The sequence below is a fragment of the Myxine glutinosa genome, chromosome 12 (assembly GCF_964187855.1).
Source record: "Myxine glutinosa chromosome 12, kmMyxGlut1.1, whole genome shotgun sequence".
Lineage (NCBI taxonomy): Eukaryota > Metazoa > Chordata > Myxini > Myxiniformes > Myxinidae > Myxine > Myxine glutinosa.
Window position 1 is genome coordinate 38,425,828 of NC_136272.1, and position 26,934 is coordinate 38,452,761.

The window sequence follows — 26,934 nt, forward strand, 5'->3', positions numbered from 1 at the left end:
GTAGGCCCGGAGGAGAAACTCGTGGTCTGTCTCGAGCCCCCCGGAAGATAAGTCTGTCTTGGAACTGTCGTCTTCTGATCCCTAAAAGTGGCGGTATCAGAGTTGTCCTCATAGTCATCTCTAGGCCGCCCCCATGAATTTTCGTTCTCCGCACCAGATGTACCATAACTCCACTGGTGAACTCTAGGCGGGAAGTTAGGTTTGTGGAACCTCATCCTGTGTGTCAAGGCATCGTCATCTGCCACGGTTGCTGCCTCATACAACTCTGGTACTTTCTTTTCCTCCAGATGTACTTTAATGTCCTCGTGGACACACTGCTTGAATTCCTCCACCAAGATCAATTGTCACAACAGTTTGAAGTCTTTCCCAACCCCTTTCGAATCACACAACCGATCAAACATGGTTTCTTTCATTCTGGCAAACTCCACATGGGTCTCACTCTCCCTCTTCCTGGCATTCCGGAATTTTTGTCGGTAAGCTTCAGGGACCAATTCATAGGCCTTGAGAATGGTTTTCTTCACTATCTCATAATCTGCACATTGGTCAATCGGTAAAGCCGAAAATATATCTTGAGCTTTACCCACCAGAACACTTTGCACTAACATAGTCCAGGATTCCACAGGCCATTTTAGCATTTGAGCCACTTTCTCAAAGTGTAAAAAAAACTTGGCTACCTCCTTTTCATTGAAGGGTGGAACCAGCCTCACATGCCTACCAACATCTCAAGTTTCTGACTAGTTGTCGAACTAGCCGGCATGGATACCTCTCCCCGTTCTCTCATTAATTCCAACTTCTTGAGTTCAATTTCCTTCTGACACTCCAGGTCACGTTCCTTTAACTCCCTTTCGGCTCTCCTCTGCTCTTTCCTTTTCTCTTCTTTCTTCGAGTTCCCTTTCAGTTCTCCTTTCCTCTGCTCTTCTCTCCTCGAGTTCTCTTGCAGCTCTCCTTTCCTCTGCTTTTAACCTTTCCTGGCTCTGTAGTTGCATCTCCGTTTTCCGGAGCTCCACATTTTCTTTTTCCTCGGGTAACCAATCCAAGGCTACCTCTGTCCATGTTCCCTGTCCCACCAGAGATTCTACCACCAATGTCTGCATCTCTGCCTTCTTCATACTAACTCGGACCTCGAAGTTAAAATGTCTGGCCAATATCAAGAGTTCCGATTTTTTTTAATGCTTGGAACTGTGCCTCATTAGGGGACACCGCAAACTTTCCTGTGTCAAACACCATGGTGACTATCAGTTAACACCTTCACACAATTTTTTTTCCAATTATTTATTTTATTTTATTTTTGAAAAATTTGGGAATGTTGGGGAAAAAATTCCAAATTTGGGAATTTTGGGAATGCTAGGGAATTCTATCCCGGACGAATTATCAGGGAATTTAATCCAGGACGAAGACCCAATTTCGAGCCCCCGAGTCAATTGGACGAGCCCCCAATTTCTGTTACGTGCTCCTCCCCGGCCCCCTGGTCACGGTGTACCTCCGAGCCCCGAGAGGAGTCACGGCAGAAAAATGTGTTATTCTGTATGTCAAAGATCAATGGTGAAGCCACACCAATTGTTACTCACAAACAAATATTGTATTAAGATCACACAAGAATAACCATACAACAATAATATGAATCAAAAGTTGAAGTACAATCAATATTCTATGATGGTACCATCAGTGTTATAATATATAACTCACTGTGCTCCAAGTGAGTGAAACCAGAACATCCCCAATGTCTCTTATTCCCGGCTTCAAGCCACAATTGATTCGCTCCAGCGATCGCTAGAACGAGGTCCAATCGAAACCAGAATCCTGTGCGGATGGCAAGAACAGTCACACAGCCGAAGCTGTACAAAGGCGCCCTCAAGGCGACTGGGAAATCCAAAGGCGCCCTATAGGCGACTGAGAGATCACCACCCTGGGGTATGGACGAATTAGCCTTCAAAAAGCCATGTCACACACACGCCTCAGATCGACGTCTGAATGCGGTGAAAATGTTCGAAAAGAAACGAAACCGCGAACGAAGCACAGGTCCTGCACGAGTCAAAATGGCCGACAGCCTGGTCTCGTGGCACACCAGCACGGCGGTGATTCTCTCCTGAATCGATAGCAAAACCTGACATGCAGGATAATCGGTCACAGCGATGACAACTCGGTCGCAGGAATTCCTTTCCCGGAAACCCGAAAGTTCACTCGTGACTCTTGCTCGCCAACCTTCGCTTCAGAACCCGGAGCAACTCGGCTTTCTTGTCCGACCTCTCTCGCTCCGCCTTTTTTTTCGTCTCCTTCCGCTTCGTCGTCCTCCGGTTCCGGTTTCATTCAAAACATTAACCTTTTTACCTTTTGGCAACAATAACCGTCATTTCCCTCACACCACAACAATAATAATACATGGAACCAGAAATGTTTCAAGTGGATGAAAACCACAACAACGGAAGTGATGAATCCGTAACAATATCCAAAATCTGTGTCTGTGCAAATGCCAACATTGATTTTCGGATTCTCCATGCTCTGATGATTCCAAAAATGTATAGGTTTGCTAATCTCCCAAATTTTTGAATGAAATTATATTTGTTAACATAGTGAACCTGACTAGTATGTTTGTGTCAGGAATCAAACCTATATCACGACATGGTAACTCGTATTCTTTACTGGTTAATAAAAATAAAAGTATAACTTGTAGTATTTTTCTAATTAGCTCGTGGTAATCCTTCTGAATTTTTACGCTGACGCTCCCAGACTTCGCGCGGAGTCTGCACAATTTATTATGCGGAAGCCTTTCGGCTTTTCCGCGTGGCACGTCCTACTTGTTAGATTGGATACAAAGGGAGGACGGATTGCGAAGGTTCATAGAATTTAATCATAAATTATCTCGTGGATGAAGAAACAAACTCAGCCGCCTTTGTCTTCTCATCCCAGTTTTTATCGCAAGTTTCGGGACAGATGGTTCATCAAAGGTTAAAGGCCTCACTGGCCCGATCGGTTATCTTGATCCTGCTTGTATAAATCTGTGCGCAGCACGTCTTGTATTCAGAGTGGTTTTGGCGATGGCATCGGGTTTGTCCACCTCGTCAAACTTCCTCTCCACGGCCGTGTTACTCGGTTGGCTTTTAATAAACCACTGATTCTTTGAACTGAAAACGACTGGACCTGGGTCTTCATCTCCGTGGTGCCGGAGTCGGCCATTTGGATCCAGCATTTGGCGTAATGGACAGGATGGGACTCATCCTTGAGGGACCTGAAACGGGCGAGGCCACGGCCGGGCACTCATTTGACTAAAGGTGAGCCTTTTTGAGCTCAAAATTGTTCTAAATTCTGCCCCCTCATCCGTCGAGTTTAGACGTGTCCACCTGTGGTTGTCTGTGCTCCGACCCGAACGATAATTTCGAAATTTGTAAAGCAGGGGTCCTTTTTGCCCCAGTGGTATAATTATTGGTCAACTGAGGGGTAAGGGTCTTCGTCAGAGAAAGCGGGTTTGTGAGGTCAGGCGTGCCTAAGGGCGCTGCGGGTAACGACTGAGATCAGCCCAGGGAGGTTAGCCCAACTATGGGGTGGGCCCCAAGCAAGGAGAGCTTGCCTCTCAGGAACCAGGGAAGAGTTGGACTAAACTGACGAAGACCCTGAAGGAAATGGCGAGAAGGAAGAATGAAGTGCAGCTACCAGGTAGGCTTGGTAGGGTAGAGGAAACTACAAGGTCAGGTCAAGTAGAGACCAGGGTCAGGAGAAGGAAGGATGAACCGGCAGAGATTAATGCCAGTGATTCATTTTGTAGATACCGAAACAGGACAGGATGTAGCAGGATTTGTAGCAGGACAGGATCCCTGGCACCCCACCTCCCCCCATACCCCTCCCCCTCCACTGCTCCCTCCGCTCCCACTGCCCCCTCCCCATACCCACTCCTTCCACACCTGGGTTATCTCCCCGAGTACCAGGCGCTGCCCTCCCGACTCACCCATACCCCCCTCTGCCCCCCCCCCCCGGCGTGAATGGAATGATCTTTGGTGGAATGAATGAATACATGATGTCCGATAGTGGCTTTCCTTCCTCCGTGTGTACTTGTGTATGAAGGAGGTGTAAATAAGTGCGAAGTTGTGTATCATGGAGCGGAGGGAACATGGATGACGATTGTTGGACAAGATTGTACAAAGAGACAAGATTGTGCATGACACAAGTGTGCTCAGGTCTTTGACAGGTCATGTGGTGTGCAAGTGAGCAAGTGGTGTGCGAGTAATGCAAGTGTGTCGACACCACTAGGTGTGCAACACCACTGTGTGTGCTTCGAATGATGTGAATATTGTCATGATGTGAAGGTTGTGTACAACATGTACATATTTTTCCAGTCACAAAAGTGGACAAGCATTCTTCGACATCATGTATCATGTATCTTTTATTCATTGTACATTTGTATTTTGTGATATATTTGGCATGTATCATCTATCATCATATTGTCACCATGTATGATGGTTGGAGGTTAGGAAGTGCTTCCTAGAGTGCTTCCCGGAATTTGAATGCAAATGCCCTCAGGGATTGGATCGAGAGACCAAGTTGTGGTCAGGGATTTGACGGGGGTGGGCATTGTGTGACGGGTGGTTGCATCATTGATGGTTGGGTGATGTGGGATTGGAGGCAGGGAGTTTTACAAGTGGAGTTTGATTTTGCAGCGATATCTTGTGGACAAGGTCTGCAGGCTATGGAAAGTAGTCACGAGAATGTGTCGTGAGGTTATGGTGTGCTCCAGGATGCAGCGTGTCGGCCAGCCGGATGATTGTGACCTCGCCTGTGGATAGGTGCGGAGGATTTGGGGCTCGGTTTCGCCTGCTTGAAGTGCGGGGAAATCTGTGCCGGATGTTTGATGTTTGAGAGATGCCGGTTTTAATGTCTATCCGAGGGTCGACGTCCTGGTGGTGTCCATTGGATTGCGCCACAATTGAACGCGGTGTTGCTTTAAATTGATTGCGGCGTCGAGCGATCGTCGATTGTGATAACTAAATAAATGCTGTCATGTTAGTACATGATTTTAAAAGCGACTGTCGCCCCCCGCAAGGAGAACCGGTGATCGCATGGTCCTCGAGTCGGGATCGCGCGTGGACGCGTGCCATGTGAGCCAGCTTTGCACCATGAATGCGAATCGTGATGGCAAGTGAGCCAACTTGGGATCGCAGAATGCGTTGGATAAAGGGATGCGAATTGGTTAATGTATATTGAAAGCGGAAATGATCGGGCGCTCCAAGCGGCAATGTGACACTGCTTATGTACATCGAGATGGCTTCTTCTTCTTCGTGGCACACAGTCCATACTAAACTATACATTCCTGACTTTCCTAAGGTTTTCCACCTACCCCCATAGACATAACAATATGTACATCATTTTGTTTCGCAATAAGATCAAAGATGGCCGACTGGCAGCCATTTTAGTGGTAAAAAACCCAATATTGACCACGTCCTCAACCATTTCTCGGACATGCATTAACCGATGTTGTTCAAACGTTGCACACAGATAATGAATGATGGCTTACATATGCACGTCATTTTCTTTCGAGGTCAGATCCAAGATGGCCGACTAGTGGCTATTTTGTTATTTAAACATGTCCCAACCATTTATTGGCATGCATAGACCAATTTTGTTCAAACTTGGCACAAATACAATGCATGAGAGTATACATATCCAGAACATTTTTTTTTTAAATCCAAACAAAGATGGCCGACTGGTGGCATTTAACGCAGTACAGCAAAATTAGTAAAACCACAGGGGCTATGACATTTTATGGCTTTTTCTTCTTGTTAATATTGAATTTAGAATGAAAGAGTATCAATACAAAATCACAGTACTACAAATTATCTATAAGAGGTCGTTAAAATTTTCAATTTTCCTAATTAGGATGAATTTAAAAAGTTTGTGTTAGCTGCCTAGCTATTAGTTGTTTCTGGGTATTTACAGAACATTCCATCTGAGTTTGTGTTTGTTGACCCTGGGTGTTTAAAATGGCCACCATAGAAAGGACCAGTGCGAAGTCAATTTTATGGGTCCAATGTACTTGCATGCATTGGGACTCAACTTTCGAAACATACAACTAATTTCTCTCCCATTAAATCTAAAATCTCTCCCATTAATGTACTCTACAAATATGGAGCTGAATATGAAGGGCAGTGTAATTATTGGTACCGTCGAAGAACATGTGGCGACTTAGGCCGTCGAGTCATATTTTGCAGGAGCAGATTAACACTTCGTGTGTTTGGAGCAGATTCAAGGAAATGTCAGGCACTTCCTGCGTGAGAGTTTGGGGATGGAGAGATGAAGACAGCGCAGAATAGAATGAACGTGGAGTAGAGTTTGCAGCACGCTTCATATGGAAAAACTGGAGTCTGTGCTAAAACAGAAGCTCCCAGAGAGAAATAGCTCCAATGAAAATTGACCAAGAAAAGCAGAATCTATGAATCGTGTCCTGAAGTTGTCCACTACCTGGAAGCCCAATAAAGTGACAAATTTGAAGAAATTTTTTTTTTTAACTGCTGATTGGTTGTATCTTACCATGGATGGACAGGCGAATCTTGTCATTTAACCAGAATGACAAACCCCATGTTTAACAAGTGGCATGAACAGCAAGACTGATTAAGAGGAAGGCCCTTAGCCTTACCTGGGTAGTTAGGGTTACCAAGGCCAAGTAAATAACCCAACAGGTTCACAAGTAAACCGATGACCAGCTACCTATTGGCTGGTTTTGCCCTATTTGCCAAAAAGGAAGAGAAAGAAGACTCCATGATTCATCGTAAAGAGGAAAACGAAGTATTGGGATAGCAAGATTACTGTTGATTGTAAACTCAGATATTACTTTCAATAAAGTGTTCATCTTCGATCAGCCACTGTATTGTTATTATTTGTTTCCGGAAGGCTTCATATTATTCTGAAAAAAAAAAATACGAAATTTTCAAAACCATATGATTTTCACATTTGATGTAAAGTTATGTTTATTTGTGGATTTTGTTGCCTCCTGCCACCAAAGGTAGATGTTTTCACCCCTGTTTGTCTGTGAGCAGGATATCTCAAAAATGTATCGACTGATTCGGATGAAATTTGGTGTACAGGTGGGTTTATTCGATTTTGATGAAGATCCGGAACCGGATACGATAATTTTTTAAGAAGTGATTCTTCACCATTGATAGATAGGACTAAAAACGATATATAGCACAATATCTCAAAAGGTTTTGGGCGACTTATGACGAAACCCGGTGGATGAGTTGGTTCGGTGACAAGAACAAGCCGATTCGATTTTGGTTCAGGTCCGAATCCAGATCCGGCCTATCGGTGGATACAAAACATAAACTGTTCAGCCTGGCGGAGGTGTGCGCTCTACCGAATGCCGTTCTAGTTTTCTCCATGACTTGCTTTCGGCTTAGACGACATATTTTACACCCACAATGCACTTGTGTCGGTAATATTACATTGAATGAATGACTAGGCCTACTCCAATGACGGTGCAGTTTTAGTAACTCGTACCTGTATTATTATGATAAAAAGGTGAACCGCTATGTGGTTTGACTGCCTATTTCCAGTCACGTGACATCGTGAGGTGCTTTCCATACTTTGCGCCTCATGTGAGGCAAAGTAAATGAATGCTTGGCGAGTTGGTGTTAAATTATCACAACCAATGTGATCTTGGTGAGTGAATCAAACCAATTGTCTGGGCTCGTTTGCTTTAGATTGACCCTTTTTTATTATTTTTATTACTAATTTTTTTTTTGTGTGTACAAGACCCTTGCAAAAAAATGGGGTTGAAAGAGCTAATGGACATGGACAAAAAAAAAAAAAAAAAAACCCACCTTTAGAGGCCATTTTTCCCCGCAAAGCGGGGGTTGGCCTTTTTCGGGAACCGTGGTTGTTGTTGTTTTTCGGTCCCCTTTTCGGAGCTAATGGGCATGGACAGGAAGGAACAAAGTGATCAGGAGTTGGTCCTCTGCTGTATTTGTGCTGGTCTTCCACCATGTTTGCACTGGTCCTCCATTTTGTTTGTGCTGGTCCTTCATTTTGTTTTATGCTGGCCCTCCATTTTGTTTATGATAGTCCTCCATTTTGTGTGTGCTGGTCCTCCATTTTGTTTGTGCTGGTCTTTCATTTTGTTTGTGCTGGTCTTTCATTTTGTTTGTGCTGGTCTTTCATTTTGTTTGTGCTGGTCTTCTGCCATGTTTGCGCTAGTCCGCCATTTTGGTTGCATGGGTCCACCATTTTGTTTGCGCTGGTCTTCCGCCATGTTTGCTCTGGTCTGCCATTTTGTTTGCGCTGTTCCACCATATTGTTTGCACTGGTTCGTCATTTTGTTTTCGCTGGTCTGCCATTTTGTTTTCGCTGGTCCGCCATTTTGTTTTAGCTGGTGCTCCATTTGTTTTGTGCTGGTCCTCCATTTTGTTTATGCTGGCCCACCATTTTGTTTGCGCTGGTCCACCATTTTGTGTGCACTGATCCTCCATTTTGTGTGCACTGATCCTCCATTTTGTTTGTGCTGGTCCTTCACCTTGGTATGAATAGGTGGACCCTGTATTCCTCCACTAGCCTTAAAACTTTAAAAAGAGCATTTCCCTCATCATTTTGGCCCCATGGTTAACGTTATTAACCAAGGTAATGACCAATTAATCATTGTTTTTTTTATTAATTACTGAGGCCTATGTTCACTTTACTTACTAATTTGATGTTCTAATATGTTATTACATTTTTTTTTTTTTCAACTTATCTTAATAACCATAACTGCGCATCTGCTCCAACCTGAACCCACAATAGCCCAGTTGCGAATACATATATATTTAGATGAACCTTGAAGTGGTTTTAGCGTTCATGGTTTTTTGTGGTTTCTGCTCATTCAGGGCCTCCTAAATCAGAAACTGCACGATGACACACTGTCATCATTGAGCATTTTTATACAGCCTTTTTTAAATACCGGGTTTGAGTCTCAACACCTCCTTTTTAAGGGGCAGGAAAAATTAACTTGCGCACAACTCCACTACTGATGCTCTAATATTCACAATTGTTGGTCTTGGTGTCAAATCAATTGTATTAACATCGAATATTAGTACAATAAAATTGTTTGGCAATATGTTTAATTTCTAGGTCTTCAGAGGTCAAAAGGTCATATAAGTTGGCAGAAGCCCAAAATTGGGTTGGGTAGGTTTTTTTGTTTCGGGAAAGTTATTGGTAAGTTTTTGTTTTGAAGATAACAATACCCCTTCCCCTCCAGCTACCAAATGGTACACCTGAAATTTTTTTCGGAAACCCCGAAGAGTGGAGGGATTTCCAGAAATGCCTCGTTCTGAGACGTGGGAAATCCCCATAATCATAAATATGCCACATTGAAAAGAAAGGAATTCTGGTGAAGTTGATGTAACATAATAAGTATTTTTACTACTATAACTGATGCTTGGTGGTGGATTAACGGTTAAGGTGTCTGGCTTAAGATCTTAGGGTGTTGAGTTTGATCCCTTGTCCCTTGTCTTGACCCAGGGATGAAATGCTCCGACTCCCCCCCCCCCCCCCCCTTATAATCAAAGTTAAAAATTTATGTTGGAGAAATATTGCAGCATAAACCAATGTCTAGCTTCCAGGGAGCTGATGATGAAGAAGAGTGCCAAAATCCAGAAAAAAAACTGATACGTTTTCTGTGCTAAAAATGATTCCCAGAATGTGGATATGATTGAGGAAGAGAACAGTGTGTGCAAAAACGAAGAAGCCATGCGAAGTTCCTCATCAGCCAGGGACATCCAAGTACTTGATGATGATATATGGATAAAATAAACATTGCTGGTGTCCTCTTGGAAGTGCCAATATCCAGCTAAGATATCAATGAGGAAATCCGATGGCCGAGCTACCTGATGTCAACATCACAACATTTGGATGGGATGTTATAAATCGTGTACCTAACCCTTGAACAGGTGTGTCTGAGGTCGTCCTGCCAGACCTCATGAAGTTAGTGGCTTGTGGTTGTAGTTCTCAGAATTGTTGCTCCAGGAAGACCTACCTGTTCATGCACAATAGCAGGTGTATCATATCATGCAGGTCTTTCTGTAAATATAAGATACATTGATCCTTACACCTCCCACAAGCATGATGAAAATGACGAGGAGATTGAAAACGAGGAGAGTGACATATATGATGGTACACTATTGCATGTATTACACATTAACCTGATAAAAACACACACAAGATATTTTATATATATATAATTTTTTCATTGTTTTCATCTGAAAGAGTCAAAAATGATCACTCATTGCTCTTTAAAAGTTTGTGGTTTCATCTCAGGTAAAAATTGTATGTGTTGGAAAAAAAAAAAAATTTAAACCTTAATTTAATATTTATAAAACAATTCCTAGATAATGGCTCGGGGGTCATCACATGCAATCTGATTCACACTAACTTCTAGTTACCCTGCGCTCGAAAGTGTGTACCGTGTCTGCATTTTAAAAATTCATTTTCTCTGCAACTGTTGGTCCGATTGACATGAAATTTTCACCATAGGACGGCCTCCTCCTGTAGAATATTTTAGTGAATATTATGACGTCGCAGGTCACGTGGTACAGACACCATCTTGGAAAAACGTTACACTATCTCCCAAACCACTCAATGGAAAAAATGGAAACATTGCTCATTGTCAAGTACTCTCCATAGGGAATAAGATATGTTGATGATGATGTCATCGGTGCCTTAATTACAACGTCATAATTCGACAAATACAACACTGATGTTTTATACCTCTGCCACCTCCCCCCAAGCCCTCCCCCTCCCACAGTTCTCTTGATGTCCCTGCTCTCAAATGTTGTTTGTGTCCTTCCCCCTCTCTCCCCATCTTGTCTACCGCTCCCCTTATTTTGTGTTTTATGTGTCGGTTTGACTTTTTGTGTGATTAATGTTAGCTCTTTCACGAGCCTCGATCTTGTATACGAAAAAAAAAAAAAAGCATCCATCCGATCATTATTTTAAAAATTTCAGCAACTGTTGGCCTGATGGACACGAAATTTTCACCACAGGAGCGCCTCCTCCTTAGAATATTTTTTCTGATAATCATGATGTCATAGGTCATGTGTTACAGGCGCCATCTTGGAAAAACAAAAACGTTGCACCTCTATATCTCCAAAACCGCTCTATGGAAAAAATTGAAACATGGCTCATTGTAAATAACTCCATATGGGGAATATGTCTTGTTAACGATGTCGTCATTGGTGCCATGATTATGACATCTTAATTCGACAGGGACAACGCTTATTCGACGATTTCGACGATCAACGTCTGATCAGTTTGAAATTTATTGAGCATGAGCTATGCAACATTTATTTAGAGAATATAAATTGATGATGTCATCGCTCACGTGGTCTGGCAGCCATATTGGATCCAAAAAAACAAAAAACGTTCAAAAACAGAATAGTTGGCTCACACCAAGTTGACTGCGCAGGTTAAGTATTCTATGAATACCATCTAGTTTTGTATGCAGCCTGTGGCTGCTGGTTGCATCATTTTCTGGGGGCACAGCTGTGCCAATGATGCAGTGCCCCCTGTTTCCAGTAAGCTGGTACTCATTTTACCGACCTCGGGAGGATGACAGGCTGAGTCGATCCACCTGGTGTTATTTAACAGAACAACAGGGGGCTTGAACTCTGGCAGGACCCTAAGATCTCACACCAGACACCTTAACCATTGAGCCAATACCAACCTGCTACCTTCACCAAGCCAACATTAAGCCAACACCAAGCGACACAAGCATAAAACACCTTGAATTACTCCAACAAAAGGAGTTTTAGTAAAATCTAAAACTAGAGATTTGCATTTTGGCCTGCTGACAATTTGGATGAACTTTTGACCTCTGATGATGCAGATATTTAATTGGGTGTTTCTTATTTTGGCCTGTTGACAATTGGAGTCTCTATGGGTCTTCAGGATATTTTCGGTATTTTGGGCCTTTAGGGTCTTTAAGGGTCTTTTGGATCTTCAGGTGTTTGGGTCTTCAGGGTGTTTTGGATCTTCGGGATCTTTTGGGTCTTCATGGTCTTTTGGGTCTTCACGGTGTTTTGGGTCTTCAGGATATTTTGGTTATTCATGTCTTTTGGATCCTCTGGGCCTTTAAGTGTATTTTGGGTCTTTGGGGTCTTAAGGGTCTTTTTGTTCCTCTGGGTATTTAAGGGTCTTTGGGGTATTTTGGTTCTTTGGTGTATTTTGGTTATTTGGGGTATTTAAGGGTCTTTTGGGTCTCAATGGTGTTTTGAATCTTCAGCGTGTTTTGGGTCTTCAGTGTGTTTTGGGTCTTCAGGGTGTTTTGGGTCTTTGGGTCATTTTGGGTCTTCAGGATCTTTTGGGTCTTCGGGTTCTTTTGGGTCTTCATGGTCTTTTGGGTTTTCAGGGTATTTTGGGTCTTCGGGGACATTTGGGTCCTTTGGATCCTCTGGGCCTTTAAGGGTATTTTGGGTCTTTGGGGTGTTTGGGGTGTTTTGGGTCTTCAGGGGATTTTGGGACTTCAGGGTCTTTTGGTTCCTCTGAGTCTTTAAGGATCTTCAGGGTATTTTGGGTATTTGGGGTCTTTTAGGTATTTTGGGCGTTTTGAGTCTTCAGTGTATTTTGGGTCTTCAGTGTCTTTTGGGTCATTTGGGTCTTTAATGGTATTTTGGGTATTTAGGGTTTTTAAGGGTCTTTTGGGTCTTCGTGGTATTTTGAGTTTTTGCAGTCTTTAAGGGTATTTTGGGTCTTCAGGGGACTTGGTGGTTTTAAGGGTCTTGGGGGATTTAAAGGGTCGTCAAAGGACAGAGAGGTCTCAGCAGTCTAAAGGGTCAAAAGGTATATTCCAACAGTACGTAATTAAGAGTTCACGGACTGTTTTGGGTGTTAATTTTATTTGAAGAAGAAGAAGACGTTTTCGTCACAAATAAACAAACACACAACACATCACCACATACGCTTGCTCTATTATAATAAGATAGGTACGTCATCCTATTTCAATGTTCGGCCGTTCTGTCACCTGACAAGGCCTTCACCCTCGGACCCTGAAACCCCTACAATGGTGTTCAACCCAACTCTTTAATCACAATAATCTTCGTCCTTAACTCTTCCAGTACTTGAATATATCCGATAATATTAACTTGTAATAAATATATTTAATTTCACGTGAAACGCGATCTCTTCACAGTGTGAGACTTTGGCTGCTGCCATGGCAACCATCGGAGCGGGGCGTCTTCCTGCTGCCATGGCAACCATCGGAGCGGGGCGTCTTCCTGCTGCCATGGCAACCATTGTAGCGGTGAACCCAGGACTGTGAAGACGCTTCACCCCAAACCCAGTGATTTCGCAGCGATTGTCATGTCCATGTCGGACTTGGTTTCCATCCAGGCTCTGGAGACGCTCCTGGCTCCAAACTCGGACGATCTAACCGACGATGTTTCGGTAAGATTACAAGTCGACCTCTTAATGTCCATTTGCCGTTTAATTGCGGCCTTTTGTTACTCCATTGCTCGCTCGTCTCGCTTCGCCCTGTCCGTGTCAATCTCATCGTCACCTGTCTCGTGCTTTCAAATCTTCAAAATCAACAAATACAATTAATTCAGAATGAAAAACGGACGAAAGGATCAGTTCGTGTCCATTATAATGATAGATCAGTTACTACTCTGTAGGCTTTAGATTTTAACGATATCACGTGATCACAACGACACAAGCATCTCTTAATTCCACGAACACCCTTTATCATTCATTCTATAAAATACGTACAATGTGATGTTTAAATGTGCAGAGATGCACAACAAACACCTCCACATGTAAATGTCTTAATATAATGTCTTCAGAAAGTATTCACACCCTTTGACTATTTTAACGTTTTGTTGTGTTTCAGCCTGAATTTAAAATTGATTAAATTGAGATTTTTTTCTCACTGATCCACACACAATAAATACCCCATAATGTCAAAGTGGAACTTATATTTTTTGAATTTTTTTTACAAATTCATTAAAAATGATATACAGAAATATTCTGGTTACCTTCGCCACCAAAGGTGGATGGACGTTATGTTTTCACCCCTGTCTGTCTGTTTGTCCGTTTGTGAACAAAATATCTCAAAGTTGTGGACGGATTCGGCCGAAATTTGGCAGAGATGTAGCGTATGTGACAAGGATGAAATGATTAGATTTTGGTGAAGATCCGGATCCGGCTACTAGAATTTTCTAAGCGATTCTTCACCATTGGGAGATCGAGCCAAAAACGATACATAGCAGGATATCTCAAAAAGTTGTGGACGCATTCGGATGAAACTTGGTGGACCGGTTGGGTGTCTCGCAAGGAAGAATCGATTCAATTTTGGTGAAGATCTGGATCCGGCTTGTAGAATTTTTTTTTAAGTGACTTCACCATTCAGTGATATGTCCAACCAGGTGGAGGTATCTATGCTCTTTACTGAGTGCCGTTCTAGTTTACATAAGTATTCAACCCCTTGAGTCAGTACCTTGTAGAAGCGCCTTTGGCAGCGATTACACCTTCGAGTCTTTTGGGGTATGTCTGTATCAGCTTCGCACATCTGGATTTGGGGAGTTTCTCCCATTCTTCCTTGGAGATTTGCTCAAGCTCTGTCAAGTTGGATGGGGAGTGTCGGTGAACAGCAATCTTTAAGTCTTTCCACAGATTCTCAATGGGATTCAAGTCTGGGCTTTGGCTGGGCCACTCAAGGACTTCACCTTCTTGGTCTGAAGACTTTCTTGTAAACTTTTCTAAAAACATATATATATATATATATGTACTGTATATAGTTTATATATAGATGTGCAGATTGGTGACAAAAAAAATTTCAGATTAATTAATTTTAAATTCAGGCTGCAATACAACATGTGTGGAAAAGGTCAAGGGGTGTAAATAGGTTAATTTCTGAAGGCACTGTATTTATTGTACACCGCTCCTTTCCTATGCCATCTCCAGGCACTGCATAACGTCATTGCCGGGCACCGAAGGGGGCTCGGCAGTGATGCACGCTGAAAGGGAGTACTCAGTTTTCACTCTGGTTCTTTGTTACTTGCAAAATCGAATATTTTTCAAGTATATTGTTCGGTTGCATTTGTGGTTCTGTCTGTTTGTCACCGGCCTACAGGTTACAATTCTTAACCGATCGTCACGAAACTTCAAGTTGTATAGGTCGTCCCAATTGAGGAGCCTATTGATTTTGAGGTCAAAGGTCAAAGGTCATCTGGAGGTCAAATTTCTAAAATCGCCATTTTAAATCCGATTGACTTGAAAATTGAATAGCATTTGTATATCGAGTCACTAAATTGGGAAATGAACTCTTTTTGAAGTCAAAAGGTCAAAGGTCAACTCAAGGTAAAATTTTAAAAATCAATTTTCATCGAAAAAGCCTTCAATTCTCAACCGATTGACTTGAAAATTGAACAGCATTTGCAAATCGAGTCACTAAATTGGGACACACACTATTTTTGAGGTCAAAAGGTCAAAGGTCAACTCCAGGTCAAATTTTAAAAATCATATTAATCTGAAAAATAGTCAATTTTCTTCCTATTGACCCGAGCTTTGATCAAGATTGTCAATTTTAATCTTGATGAAATGGGAAATTTGCTGTATCAATGGAATTTTTTTTTCTTGGGGAGGGGGGGGGGGGGCCTATTTTGCAAGTATGGTGCTCGGCATGACGTCTTCTTGTTTGTCTGTCACTGGCTTACAGGTCACAATTATAAACCGATCGTCACGAAACTTCACCAAGTTGTATAGGTCGTCCCAATTGAGAAGCCTGTTGTTTTTGGGGTCAAAGGCCAAAGGTCATCTGGAGGTTAAATTTCTAAAATCGCGATTTTAAATCCGATTCACTTGAAAATTGAATAGCATTTGTATATTGAGTCAATAAATTGGGAAATGAACTATTTGAGGTCAAAGGTCAACTCAAGGTCAAATTTTCAAAATTATCAATTTTCATCTGAAAAGCCGTCAATTTTCAACCGATTGACTTGAAAGTTGAACAGCATTTGCATATCGAGTCACTAAATTGGGAAACATACTATTTATGAGGTAAAAAGGTCAAAGGTCAACTCAAGGTCAAATTTTAAAAATCATTTTTCATCTAAAAAGCCATCAATTCTCAACCGATTGACTTGAAAGTTGAACAGCATTTGCATATCGAGTCACTAAATTGGGAAACATACTATTTTTGAGGTCAAAAGGTCAAAGGTCAACTCAAGGTCAACCTCCCAAAATCATCATTTTTCATCTGAAAAATCGTCACTTTTCTTCCTATTGACCTGAGCTTTGATCAAGATTGTCAATTTTAATCTTGATGAAATGGACAATTTGCTGTATCAATGGAATTATTTTTCTTGGGAGGGGGGGGGGGGGATTTTGCAAGTATCGTGCTCCGCATGACGTCTTCTTGTTTGTTTGTCCGGGCGATATCTCAGCCATCCTTCGAGCTAGGAAGCACACATTTCGGCACGATAGCGAGAAAGTGCTTTGACAAAAACGATATTTTTTGTTTTTTGATTAATCAATTAATTGATTAGTTATTTAATTCTTATTGATTAATTAAGTACTTATTTATTTCCTTTCTCATCTGCGCATTGTCTCAGGCACCTTTTGAGCTAGGAAGCTGATATTTGGACATGACAATGACCAAGTGATTTGGCTGCAAAGAGTATTTTTGATTTATTGGTTAATCAATTACTCAATGAATCCGTTAATTATTTAATTATTCCATTAATGACGAATTTTTTATTTTTTATTGTTACAGATTCGGATGAAATGGTGGTGGTTTATGTGTTGTATGAGCCAATTGATTAATTATTTTAAAAATTATGATTATTATTTATTTCTTTTTGTTATTAATTATTTATTTTCTTTCTCATCTGGCCAATATCTCAGGCACCTTTTGAGCTAGGAAGCTGATATTTGGACACAACAATGACCAAGTGATTTGGCTGTAAAGGCTATTTTTGATTTATTGATTAATCAATTGATCGATGAATTATTTATTAATTAGTCAATAATAAAAAATTTGTTTACTGACTTATTTAATTAATTTCCAAAAAGTTACAGCTCAGGATGAAACACTGGTGGTTTTTGTATGCTTTTAGCCAATTGATTAAGAAATTATTTTACGATTAATATTTATTGATTTTAATTACCCAAGTAATCAATCAATTATTGTACACCTCTCCTTCCAATACAGTCTCTATGAGCTGCACTGCGGTATTGCCGAGCGCCGAGGCGCCCCGGCAATGCCGCGCTGGAGGATATTTCATTATTTGGCATTGGGGCGGTGTACTTTGAATGTATCTGTACTTGTTACCTTCGCAAAAGCGGAAGGTTATGTTTTGATCGCTGTGTATTTATTTGTATGTCTGTGTGTGTGTGTATGTTATTCGCATAACTCAAAAAGTATTCAACCGAATTGCATGAAATTTGGTGGGATGATTGGTTATTATACGGGACACATTTGATTAGATTTTGGGAGCAATCGGGTCAAAGGTCAAGGTCAAGGTCACGAAAAGGTCAAAATCGTATTTTTACCATAGCGCGGTCAATTTTTATCCAATTGGCATGCAACTAATGCCAAAATGTTCAGAATTCAATGCCCGATCTTGTTTGTCATAACTCGGTCAATTCTTATCCGATTTGCATGAAATCAGCACCAAACTGTTCACTGTTCTGTTCCCTACACTCCCATGCCAAGTACAGAACAGTAGCTGCGGCGAAGGTATGCGCTCTACCGAGTGCCCGTTCTAGTTACTTTTTCTTTGACGGGCCCCACCACTTATTCCCACGTCATGGGGTCAGTTGGGGAACGTTTTTTGGCGAGGTCTTCGACCAACTAACCTACCAGCTGGCTAAGCCTGAGATTCAATTTAAAATGGCAATAATTTGTAACTTGTCCAAGGTGCCAGTGATAACTCATCTACTCTTCGGGAAAGACGCTGTGAGATCTTTAATGTCCACCAATGTCCATCGCTGGTGTCGATACCTCGCCCAACATGCGAAACATCAAGATGGCAATTTCTAGTTGCGTCGGGATTCTAACCCAGGTCAGACAGCTCAGAGGCGACTGAAAAAATATCGAGACTGCTGCCCAGTGTCCAATTTCCTTTAACATACGGTGGAGAGCAAAGTCCTCCACATCATCGGCATCATGTGTGCAATGACTGAGGCTTAAGGTCTGCAATATCATGGTGATATCCCATTATATTACAGACAGGTCAGCTGCCTTTTTTAGTGATTTTTTGTGATTTTTCTTTTAGTAATTTTTTTCAATGACTTTTTGTGATTTTTTTTGTGTTTTTCTGTGATTGTTTTGTGATTTAAAAAAATGATTTTGTTTAATGATTTTTAGTGATTTTCTTTAGTGTTGCATCTTTTTTAGTGATTTTTTTTGTGTACTAAGTCGAGGCTCCCTTAACACATAGAACATAAAATAAATGTAGCGGAAGACAACAGGGGGAAGAGGGAGGGAAGCACACGGGATAAACAAGATACACACGACAAGGACTTTCAAGAAAAGAAAAAGCCATTTGAAAAAAGTGGATTTGGGGTGTATTAACGAGGGTTGAAAAGATAAAGGTTTTGGATGGGGGAAGATAAGAGGTGGTGGTGAACAGCTGTTTTGAAGACCTGGAGGGAGGATTGGGATTGAAGAGAGTGAGGGAGATTGTTCCAGAGGCGGGAGAAAAGAAGAATGAAAGAGCGAAGGTAAGCAGAGAGTCTTGATTTTGGCAGTTTAACCAGAAGAGGGTTTCTGACAAGATCTTGTGCATCCTGAAGGAATATTTGGAGGACAGAGCACAGAGAGAGCTGGAGGAGCAAAGCTGGAGAGGAGTCGGTGGAAGACAAAGACCACCAACCTGCCTGCGGTGAGTAAGTGAAAGGCCCTCAGAATCAGCTTCATCGCGGGAGATTCCAATGATTCTGAAAGCTTTGGTTTCTACAGCGTGAAGACGAGCTAGGTGAGAGGCAGGTACACCAGCCCAGATGGGAGAGCAGCACTCCATCAAGCTGCGGATGAAAGCCTTGTATGTGGTGAGAAGCTCTGTAGTGCCAAGGAAGGACTTTGCACGACGGATGATGCCCAGACTGGCTTTGGAGGCCAGCTTGGAAATGTGGTTTTACCAAGAAATATCATGGCAGATAGTGAGACCCAAAAGCTTGAGTGACGGAATTTCTTCAAGAGGATTGTTGAGAAAGTATATGGGAGGGTTGTCCCGGCGGTCTTTTCGGATAGACAAAGTGAAAGTGTGAGATTTGTCAGGATTCAAAGACATGTTCCACTTGTTTGACCAGTCTGTGATTTTATCCAGATCTGCAGAAAGTGAAGAGGCTGCTGCCTGCCGATCTGAGGGTTGATTTATGGAGCGGCAGATAGTGGAGTCATCAGCAAAGAGATTGAGAAGATTTTCCAGAGAGTAGGAGAGATCATTCATGAAGACCAGAAAAAGCACAGGGCCCAAAACACTGCCGTGAGGAACTCCAGCCTGAACCGGAAGAGGAGATGAGAGAATTCCATTGAGAGCCACATGTTGACTACGACAGGAGAGGAAGTCCGCGAGCGAAGCTTGACATTTCCATGGATACCATAGGAGGACAGTTTGGTGAGCAGAGCGGGGTCCTAGACCATACCGAAGGCACGAGATATGTCAAGGGAGACAGCTCTGATTTCCTGTTTGGCATTGAGGACCTCCATCCATTGTTGAGACAGCAGAAGCAGCATGTCCAGAGTAGAATGACCTGGTCTGAATATAAATTGATGATCCGAGATCAAGCCATTGGAGAAGAGGAAGGGTTTGATATCAGAAGTGATGATGGATTCCATAACCTTGCTTATAATTGGGAGCAGGCTGATTGGTCTGTAGTTGCAAGGATCTGTTTTTGCACCTTTTTCGTTTGAAGTGATAATGTTATCTGCCATCTGCTTGGAAATCAGCCGACCTTGAGCAAAAGAGAGGGTGAAGAGAACAGAGAGGGCGAGATAGAGTGATAGAGGAGGATTTAAGACTTGTGGGCTGACGCCGTCTGGTCCAGGTGCAGAATCGGAGTCGAGGTTTGACAGAAACTTCTCCACTTTGTCAGGAGAGAAGGACACAGAGTCCAGGAGCAGCTGTGTACGACTGGGTAAGGTGGGAACAGAGAGAGATGGGTTTGGGACACAATATTTTGAAGCAAACACAGAGTTGAGGCATTCGGCTTGGTCACGTGCGGCGTCAACTGTGTCGCCGTTTGAGGTAAGGGAGGGGATGGAGGGGGAACACACACCAGAAACAAACTTGTCCACCACCATTTGGAGGAGGAGGCTTTGTAAACTTTGTACACTTTGTACTTCATGCTATAGAAACCTTCATGAAACTTGTCCACACCACCATTTAGAGGATTTGGAGAAGGGAGACAGGTTTGAAAGTTCAGTCTTGAGAGTAGAGAGATAGTTCTTCCTGGCACTCCTGAGGGTAGACACACCCTTGTTCTGAGCTTGATGGAAGGAACTGAGATTACCTTCAGTTGGATTAGCCTTCCAAGAGGCAAAGGCAAGTTGTTTCAGGGCAACTGCCTCACCACAAGATCCAGTGTACCATGGATGGGAGGAAGGGTAAGACAACTGAAGACTAGATGGGATAAATCTGTGCATGAGAGAGAGCAGTTTACTTTGGAAGAATTCCCAGGAAGAGTTGATGTCAGAGGCAGTTGAGATGGCAGATCAGTCCAGATGATTGATGGCTGCTTGAAGACCGTGCCAGTCGGCTTGATTGAAATGCCAGACACGTCGACGCTGAGGAGGCTCTCTGAGAATGGCCAGAGAGATGTCCACTTTAACAAGCAAATGATCAGAAGAACCGATTGGAGCAGAAGAAGAATAGCAGACATTTGCAGGGAAGTTAGTCATAACCAAGTCTAGAAGAGAAGATACTCCATTGACTGAGGTCCGGGTCGGGAAATTGACAGATTGTGTCAGTCCCAGTGAGTCGCAGAAGTCCTTTGCTGAGATGCCATGGCTGGTGAGAGAGGGACCCACACCCAGCCAGCTGGCATGATGACAGTTGAAATCGCCACATATGAGGAAGAGAGAGTTGGGATGAGTGAATGGAAGTAGGTCTATGTTGTCGGACAACGAGATGTAAAAGATCTTCCATATCTCAACCATTCTCACACCCCTTGGCCTTCTGCAAAGCAATTCCTTTTTCCCCCATCTTTCGAATTATTTCTCTCCACCAGTCCAATTTTCTATGTTATAGTATTCCAATATCTTTATATATAGTCTTCATCCTCACCCATGCACTTCCTTACTACTCCACCCTCTTCCTCTTCCTCCACCATTTCTCTGCAGATCTGTGTGTGTTAACCTGTTTCCCACCTCCCTACTGTCAGTGTAAACGCCACCATTCTTCTTCATAATGCTGTTTACATTAACCTCGCTTATGTTAGTAAACAAAAATGCAAAGGGTCTGTTTTGTGCATTTTCAACACTTGTTCTTCCATTTTAACTTTCTTTCCTGCTTGCAAATGTCTTTGCCGGCTGCTGCGTGTTTTGGCTGTTTTAAAGCAGCCTTCCCCTGGGACTGCCACCCTTACTCCTGCACACATTATACCAATGAAGAAGCAGCAAAGCAGAGGTAAGATGCTATCCAGGTATTACTTTTTTATATACGGATATGCTAACTTTAACAATGAAAATTGTAACTGATATTTCATCTGATGCTCAATCCCACCATATTAAATACTAGCAAAGGTACCTGGCATTGCAGGGAAAATCCTCCCACTCCTTACCCTCCCTCCTGCCAGCCCTTCCCCTCCCTCCTAACTCAACCCCTTCCCCGCTGGACTGCGACCCCACCCCTTCCTTTCCCTACTCCCAACCCACCACCCTCCATCTAGACTCCCATCCCACCTCTTCCCCTGCCTCCTCCAACTCCACCCACCTCTTCTGGATATCAGGTCACTGAATTCAACCACCAACTATTTTTGAGGTCAAAAGGATGCTCTACCGAGTGCCATTCTACTTTGTTCTGTTTTGCCAAGTGTCGCTCTGCGAGTAATTTTTCATTTGTTTGTCTGTCTGTCTGTCTGTTTGTTTGTCCACACAGAATAAATATGATTTTCTCTGCAACCGTTGGTCAAATTGTCAGGAAATTTTCACCATAGGTGCGCCTTCACCTGTATAATTTTTTCTGATAATTATGACGCCATGGGTCACGTGGTATGGGCGCCATCTTGGAAAAACCGAAAAAAATTGCACCTCCATATCTCCGAAAGCACTGCATAGAAAAAATTGAGACATGGCTCATTGTAAAGGACTCTCCATGTGGAATAACATATGTTAAGGATGATGTCATAGGTGCCTCCATTATGATGTCATAATTGGACAAGGACAAAACTTCATCCGTTCAAGATGAAATTTCTTGAGCATCATCTAGGGATAATTTGGTGGAGAAAAAAAAGATGACGTCATCGGTCACGTAGTTCGGCCGTCATATTTCTTTTAACACAAAAGCCTTAAAACCACTGAAAACACGTTCTGGTGAGGGTCTGCAATCTCTGATTGCTCGTTCTAGTTGTAAGAATATTGCTGTTTTGGTTTGTGAATGGATATTGTGATGACGGATGTGATAAAAATGAGAGAAATTACATTCGATAGGAAACGGAATTGACAGACCGAGAATATGGTTTGAATCTTTTTTGGTGACCATCTTGAAATTGTGGGATTCCAGGTAAAAATCCAGCTTGGCAACCGTGATTTTCTTAATCAGCAGAGTCAATTTAGTCTAGGAAGGTGTATTACCATAAATGAACATGACTTTCCGCTTACATCTTTTTTTTGACGACTTTCCAGCTTTGCACGCCTTGTCTATAATGAGTGTTGGAAAAACTTACACGTAAAATGTGTGATTAAAAATAGAGCAATCAACAATGCTGGATACTTGAAAAGAAGTGGAAAAAACAATAGTTCGTTGAGATGTTGCTCAATATGGGTCCCATCTCCTATAGATGAATATTCCAAGACCTTTTGGAAGCATCCTCAACATCACAAGGACTAGGACAGCGTTGAAGAAAGTTTGCCATTTAAATTTAATTAACAGTACTGTATTGTATCGGAGCGTGGAAGATGTGGCAAGGATATCAAATCAAGAATCTGCTTTTGCCTAAAAACAGCCGATGATGATGAGGTGGATATGTAGATAGAAGTCGTGGTGGAAGGAAATTGACTGGCTGGAGGTGGAAGAGGGTGGAAGTGGGGAAGCACAGCTTTAAGACGAGAATGGTACTCTGGTAGAGCATATAACTCCGCCAAGCTGAAGAGTTTCCGTTTTTTGTATCCCACTAACAGGCCAGATCTGATTCCAGACCTAAACCAAAATCGATTCGGCTTATTCGTGTCACCGAACCAACTCATCCACCAAGTTTCGTGTGAATCAATCCATAACTTTTTGAAATTCCATGCTATATATCGGTTTTGGCCCGATTTCTTGATGGTGATCAAAGAATGACTTTAAAAAATAAAATAATAATTCTCATATCCGGATCCGGATTCGGATTTTCACCAACATCACATTGATTCATCATTCTCATGCACCCAACCTCTCCACCAAGTTTCGTTCGAATCCGTCCATAACGTTTTGAGATATTCTGTTCACAAACAAGCAGACAGAAAGACAGGGGTGAAAAATAACCTTCGGTGGCAGAGGTAATGATCTGGAGATGAGACTGAACTTTTGTTTATTTTTACTCGAACAGTTTTTAAATGGAATTTGCTTTGGCCACAAAGTAATGGGAGCAAGGGTAGTTCAAAAGTTTGAAAATGCATTCAATTGAATACCTTGACGTAGTGGGACAGTATATGGATACAGGTAGTAGTGTGCACCTACCTGCTCAGAGCTTTTGCGCATGTTTCTTGGATGTTTGGGCTTGTGCTTGCCTGCAGGTAAGTTCCTTCGCCATGTTTGGAGAAGTTCGTTCTTTCTTTTCGTTCTTTCTTTTCGTTCTTTTCATTCCTCCCAATTAGGTGCTTGTAATACGTTATCTACAACGCATTTGTTGTTCTCCATCTGTTTTGTCCAGACTCGGTCATGAAACCCAGCAATGAAAAAGCCATTTGGAACGAGGAAGAGGTGAGGGAAGAAATGGAGTTTGATGATGTTGGTGATGATAGAAAGAAACCTGAGTAAGTATCGTGACTGCAGAACACAAAAGTTTTGAATGCATATTTAGCAAATGTTTCCTCTGCAACTTTAAAACCATTTGGATTTGCTCGATAAAATATTGCTTCGTGGTCTCAGCATTTGATAATTTGTTTGATGAACGTAAGATATAACATTGTTTCATTTTGCTTGCTCATGCAAAAGCTGTTATATGCGTTATTGTGTCCAACCTTTCCAGCTATGAAATTCTGTTCAAGCAGCGTGTCGGTACTGAAGATCTATTCCTGTGTTTGAATCGTAAAGATGTCTCCACAGCCTGTTGTGAGGACATGCTGGTGAGTTCCTCTACTTTGGTCTGTGTGTGCTCCATTATATCGATAACGCTGAATTAACAACTATGAAATACCTTGGGAAATTTTCTTTGTCAGTGTTGTTTTTATGTGTTTTGTATATTGACCAAGCTCACAAAACACTAATGTGCCGCCTAAAGCATGAATAGAACATCTATATTACAAAATCAACAATGTCTGTCTGTTTGTTTGTTTGTTGTGCTATAACTTGAGAACGGATTTAATGGATTTCAATGAAACCAATGACCTGGTGTTGGTTTAGTGGTTAGGGTGCCGGCTTGGGATCCTAGGATCCTGGTTTCGAATCCCGGTCGATCGCTAAATTAACACCAGGGGCGTTGACTCAGCCTGTCATCCTTCCGAGGTCGGCAAATTGAGTACCAGCTTGCTGGGATGAATGATCCCGGTGTGTACCCCGGTTTAGAATAGGTACACCGTATCCCTGCGCATCGTAAGAGGCGGCCAAGGGTTGGCGTCAGGAAGGGCATCCGGCCATAAAAACATTGCCTCAAACAGGGAACCATGATTGTCATGGGGCCCGCAAGGCTAACCCCCGCTCTAGCGGGGAAAATGGCCTTAAAAAACGATCATTCATATTCATTCATTTCATTCATTCAATGACGGTGGATTCAGGGAACTCCCAGGAAGGTTTGTGACGCAATAAAAAAAAGAAATTAAAGGGAGGAAGGTTCGTGTCTGGGCACACGTGGCGAAACTGCAAACGGCAACTTGCGGCGCTGGTTATCTCCGCACAGAGGGCAGGATCTCCCAGGAATCATTTTTTGTTCTTGCCCCATAGATGAGCCGTCACAGCTATGCCGAGGAAATGGAAAGGCCGTTTTTCTCATCAATTATGCAAAGATTGGTGTTCCCGTCAGCGACGCCACAGTGCCATTTGTTAGCATTAATTATATTAGACCCCTAGATACCTTTACATCCCTTGAGACCCCTAAGGCCATTAAGAACCCGAAGTCCCTCAATACTATGTAGAACACTAAATCCCTTTAAGACCCTTTAGAACCTAAAGACCCCTAAGACCTCTGTAGTACCCTAAGACCCCTTGAGAGCCCTAAGGCCCTTAAAACCCCAAAGACTCAGAAACCCTTTAGAACACTCAGACCCTTTCGAACTATAATAACCTTAAGACTCTTGAGATCATTAAGACCCTTTAGAACCATAAGACCCTTTAAGACTGCTCAAACCCCTTCGACCCTTTATTGTCCTAAGACCCTTTAAGACACTTAAGACCTTTTAAAACCTAAGACCCTCAAGACAACTAAGAACCTTTAGAACTCTTAGACCCTGTAGACTTTATATAACCTGTTGTAAATCAAAACTAAGACTTCTTTTAAGTAATGAGGTTTTATTGAACTATATCTCCACTCATCCGACAACACAAAACAAAGCACAATCATTAGCACTACAAAGGAAGCAATCAAACAAACATCTCCTCCAGGCCCCCGCAAGCAAGCAATTACGTACCTGTTAATCCCTATAGTCTCTTGGCAATAAGGCAACAGATGCCACGAAACCGAGCGCCGAGCAGTCCGGTCTTATATAAGCTCCCTCAAGATCAGCCCTCTGACCAACATTCTCTTCAAGCTCGAGACATTACATCATATTTCACCACATAACCTATGGACCTCTAAGAGTCTATAGACCCCGTTACATATTTTATAACCCTTAGACGCCTAAGGCACCTTCGATCCTGTTAGACCGTTTAGAAGCCTAAGACCCTACATACCCCCATTAGACCCTTTAAAACCACCTTTCTAGCCATGGTATTTCAAAAAAGTGAATCTGGGGTGAAATTAGCGGGGGTAGAAAAGATCCAGATTTTGGATGGGGAAAGATAAGAGATGGTGGTGAACACCTGTTTTAAAGACCTGGAGGGAGGAGTGGGATTGAAGAGAGTGGGGGAGTTGATCCAGAGGTGGGAGAAAAGAGGAATGAAGGAGTGAAGGTGAGCAGAGAGTCTTGATTTTGGCAGTTTAACCAGAAAAGGGTTGCAGGCAGATCTTGTGCGACCTGCAGGAATATTTGGGGGACAGAGCCCAGAGAGAGCTGGGGGAGCAATGCCGGAGAGGAGTCGGTAGAAGATAGAAAGCCCACCAACCTGCCTGCGGTGAGTAAGTTAAAGGCCGTCAGAGTTAGCTTCATCACGGGAGATTACAATGATTCTGAAAGCTTTGGTTTCAACAGCGTGAAGCCGAGCTAGGTGTGAGGCAGGAGCACCGGACCAGAGGGGAGAACAGTATTCCATTGAGCTGTGGATGAAAGCCTTGTATGTGGTGAGGAGCTCAGGTGTGCCAGGGAAGGACTTCGCACGACAGAGGATGCCCAGTCGGCGACTGGCTAGGGAGGCCAGATTTGAAATGTGGTTTTCACAGGAAAGATCATGGCAGATAGTGAGACCCAAAAGCTTGAGTGACAGAGCTTCTTGGAGAGGATTATTCAGAAAGTGGATGGGAGGGTTGTCCAGTCGG

General features: G+C 42.6%; 1 protein-coding gene across 7 annotated transcripts in view; it reads left to right on the forward strand.

Annotated features, from left to right (window-relative positions):
• Positions 1-6,973: 6,973 nt before the first annotated feature.
• Positions 6,974-26,934, forward strand: part of DNAAF6 (dynein axonemal assembly factor 6) — a 43,234-nt gene continuing 23,273 nt past the window's right edge. For 5 of the 7 annotated variants that reach the window (XM_068098852.2, XM_068098854.2, XM_068098856.2 and 2 more), the window contains exons 1-5: positions 6,974-7,070; positions 13,139-13,392; positions 21,506-21,575; positions 24,019-24,121; positions 24,337-24,433. In XM_068098852.2, coding sequence (XP_067954953.2) covers positions 13,309-13,392; positions 21,506-21,575; positions 24,019-24,121; positions 24,337-24,433 — 354 coding nt within the window. In that variant the 5' untranslated portion in view covers positions 6,974-7,070; positions 13,139-13,308. Of the gene's footprint in view, positions 7,071-12,425; positions 13,393-21,505; positions 21,576-24,018; positions 24,122-24,336; positions 24,434-26,934 lie in introns of those variants that run through there. The other 2 variants (XM_068098855.2, XM_068098853.2) reach the window with 2 other exon arrangements.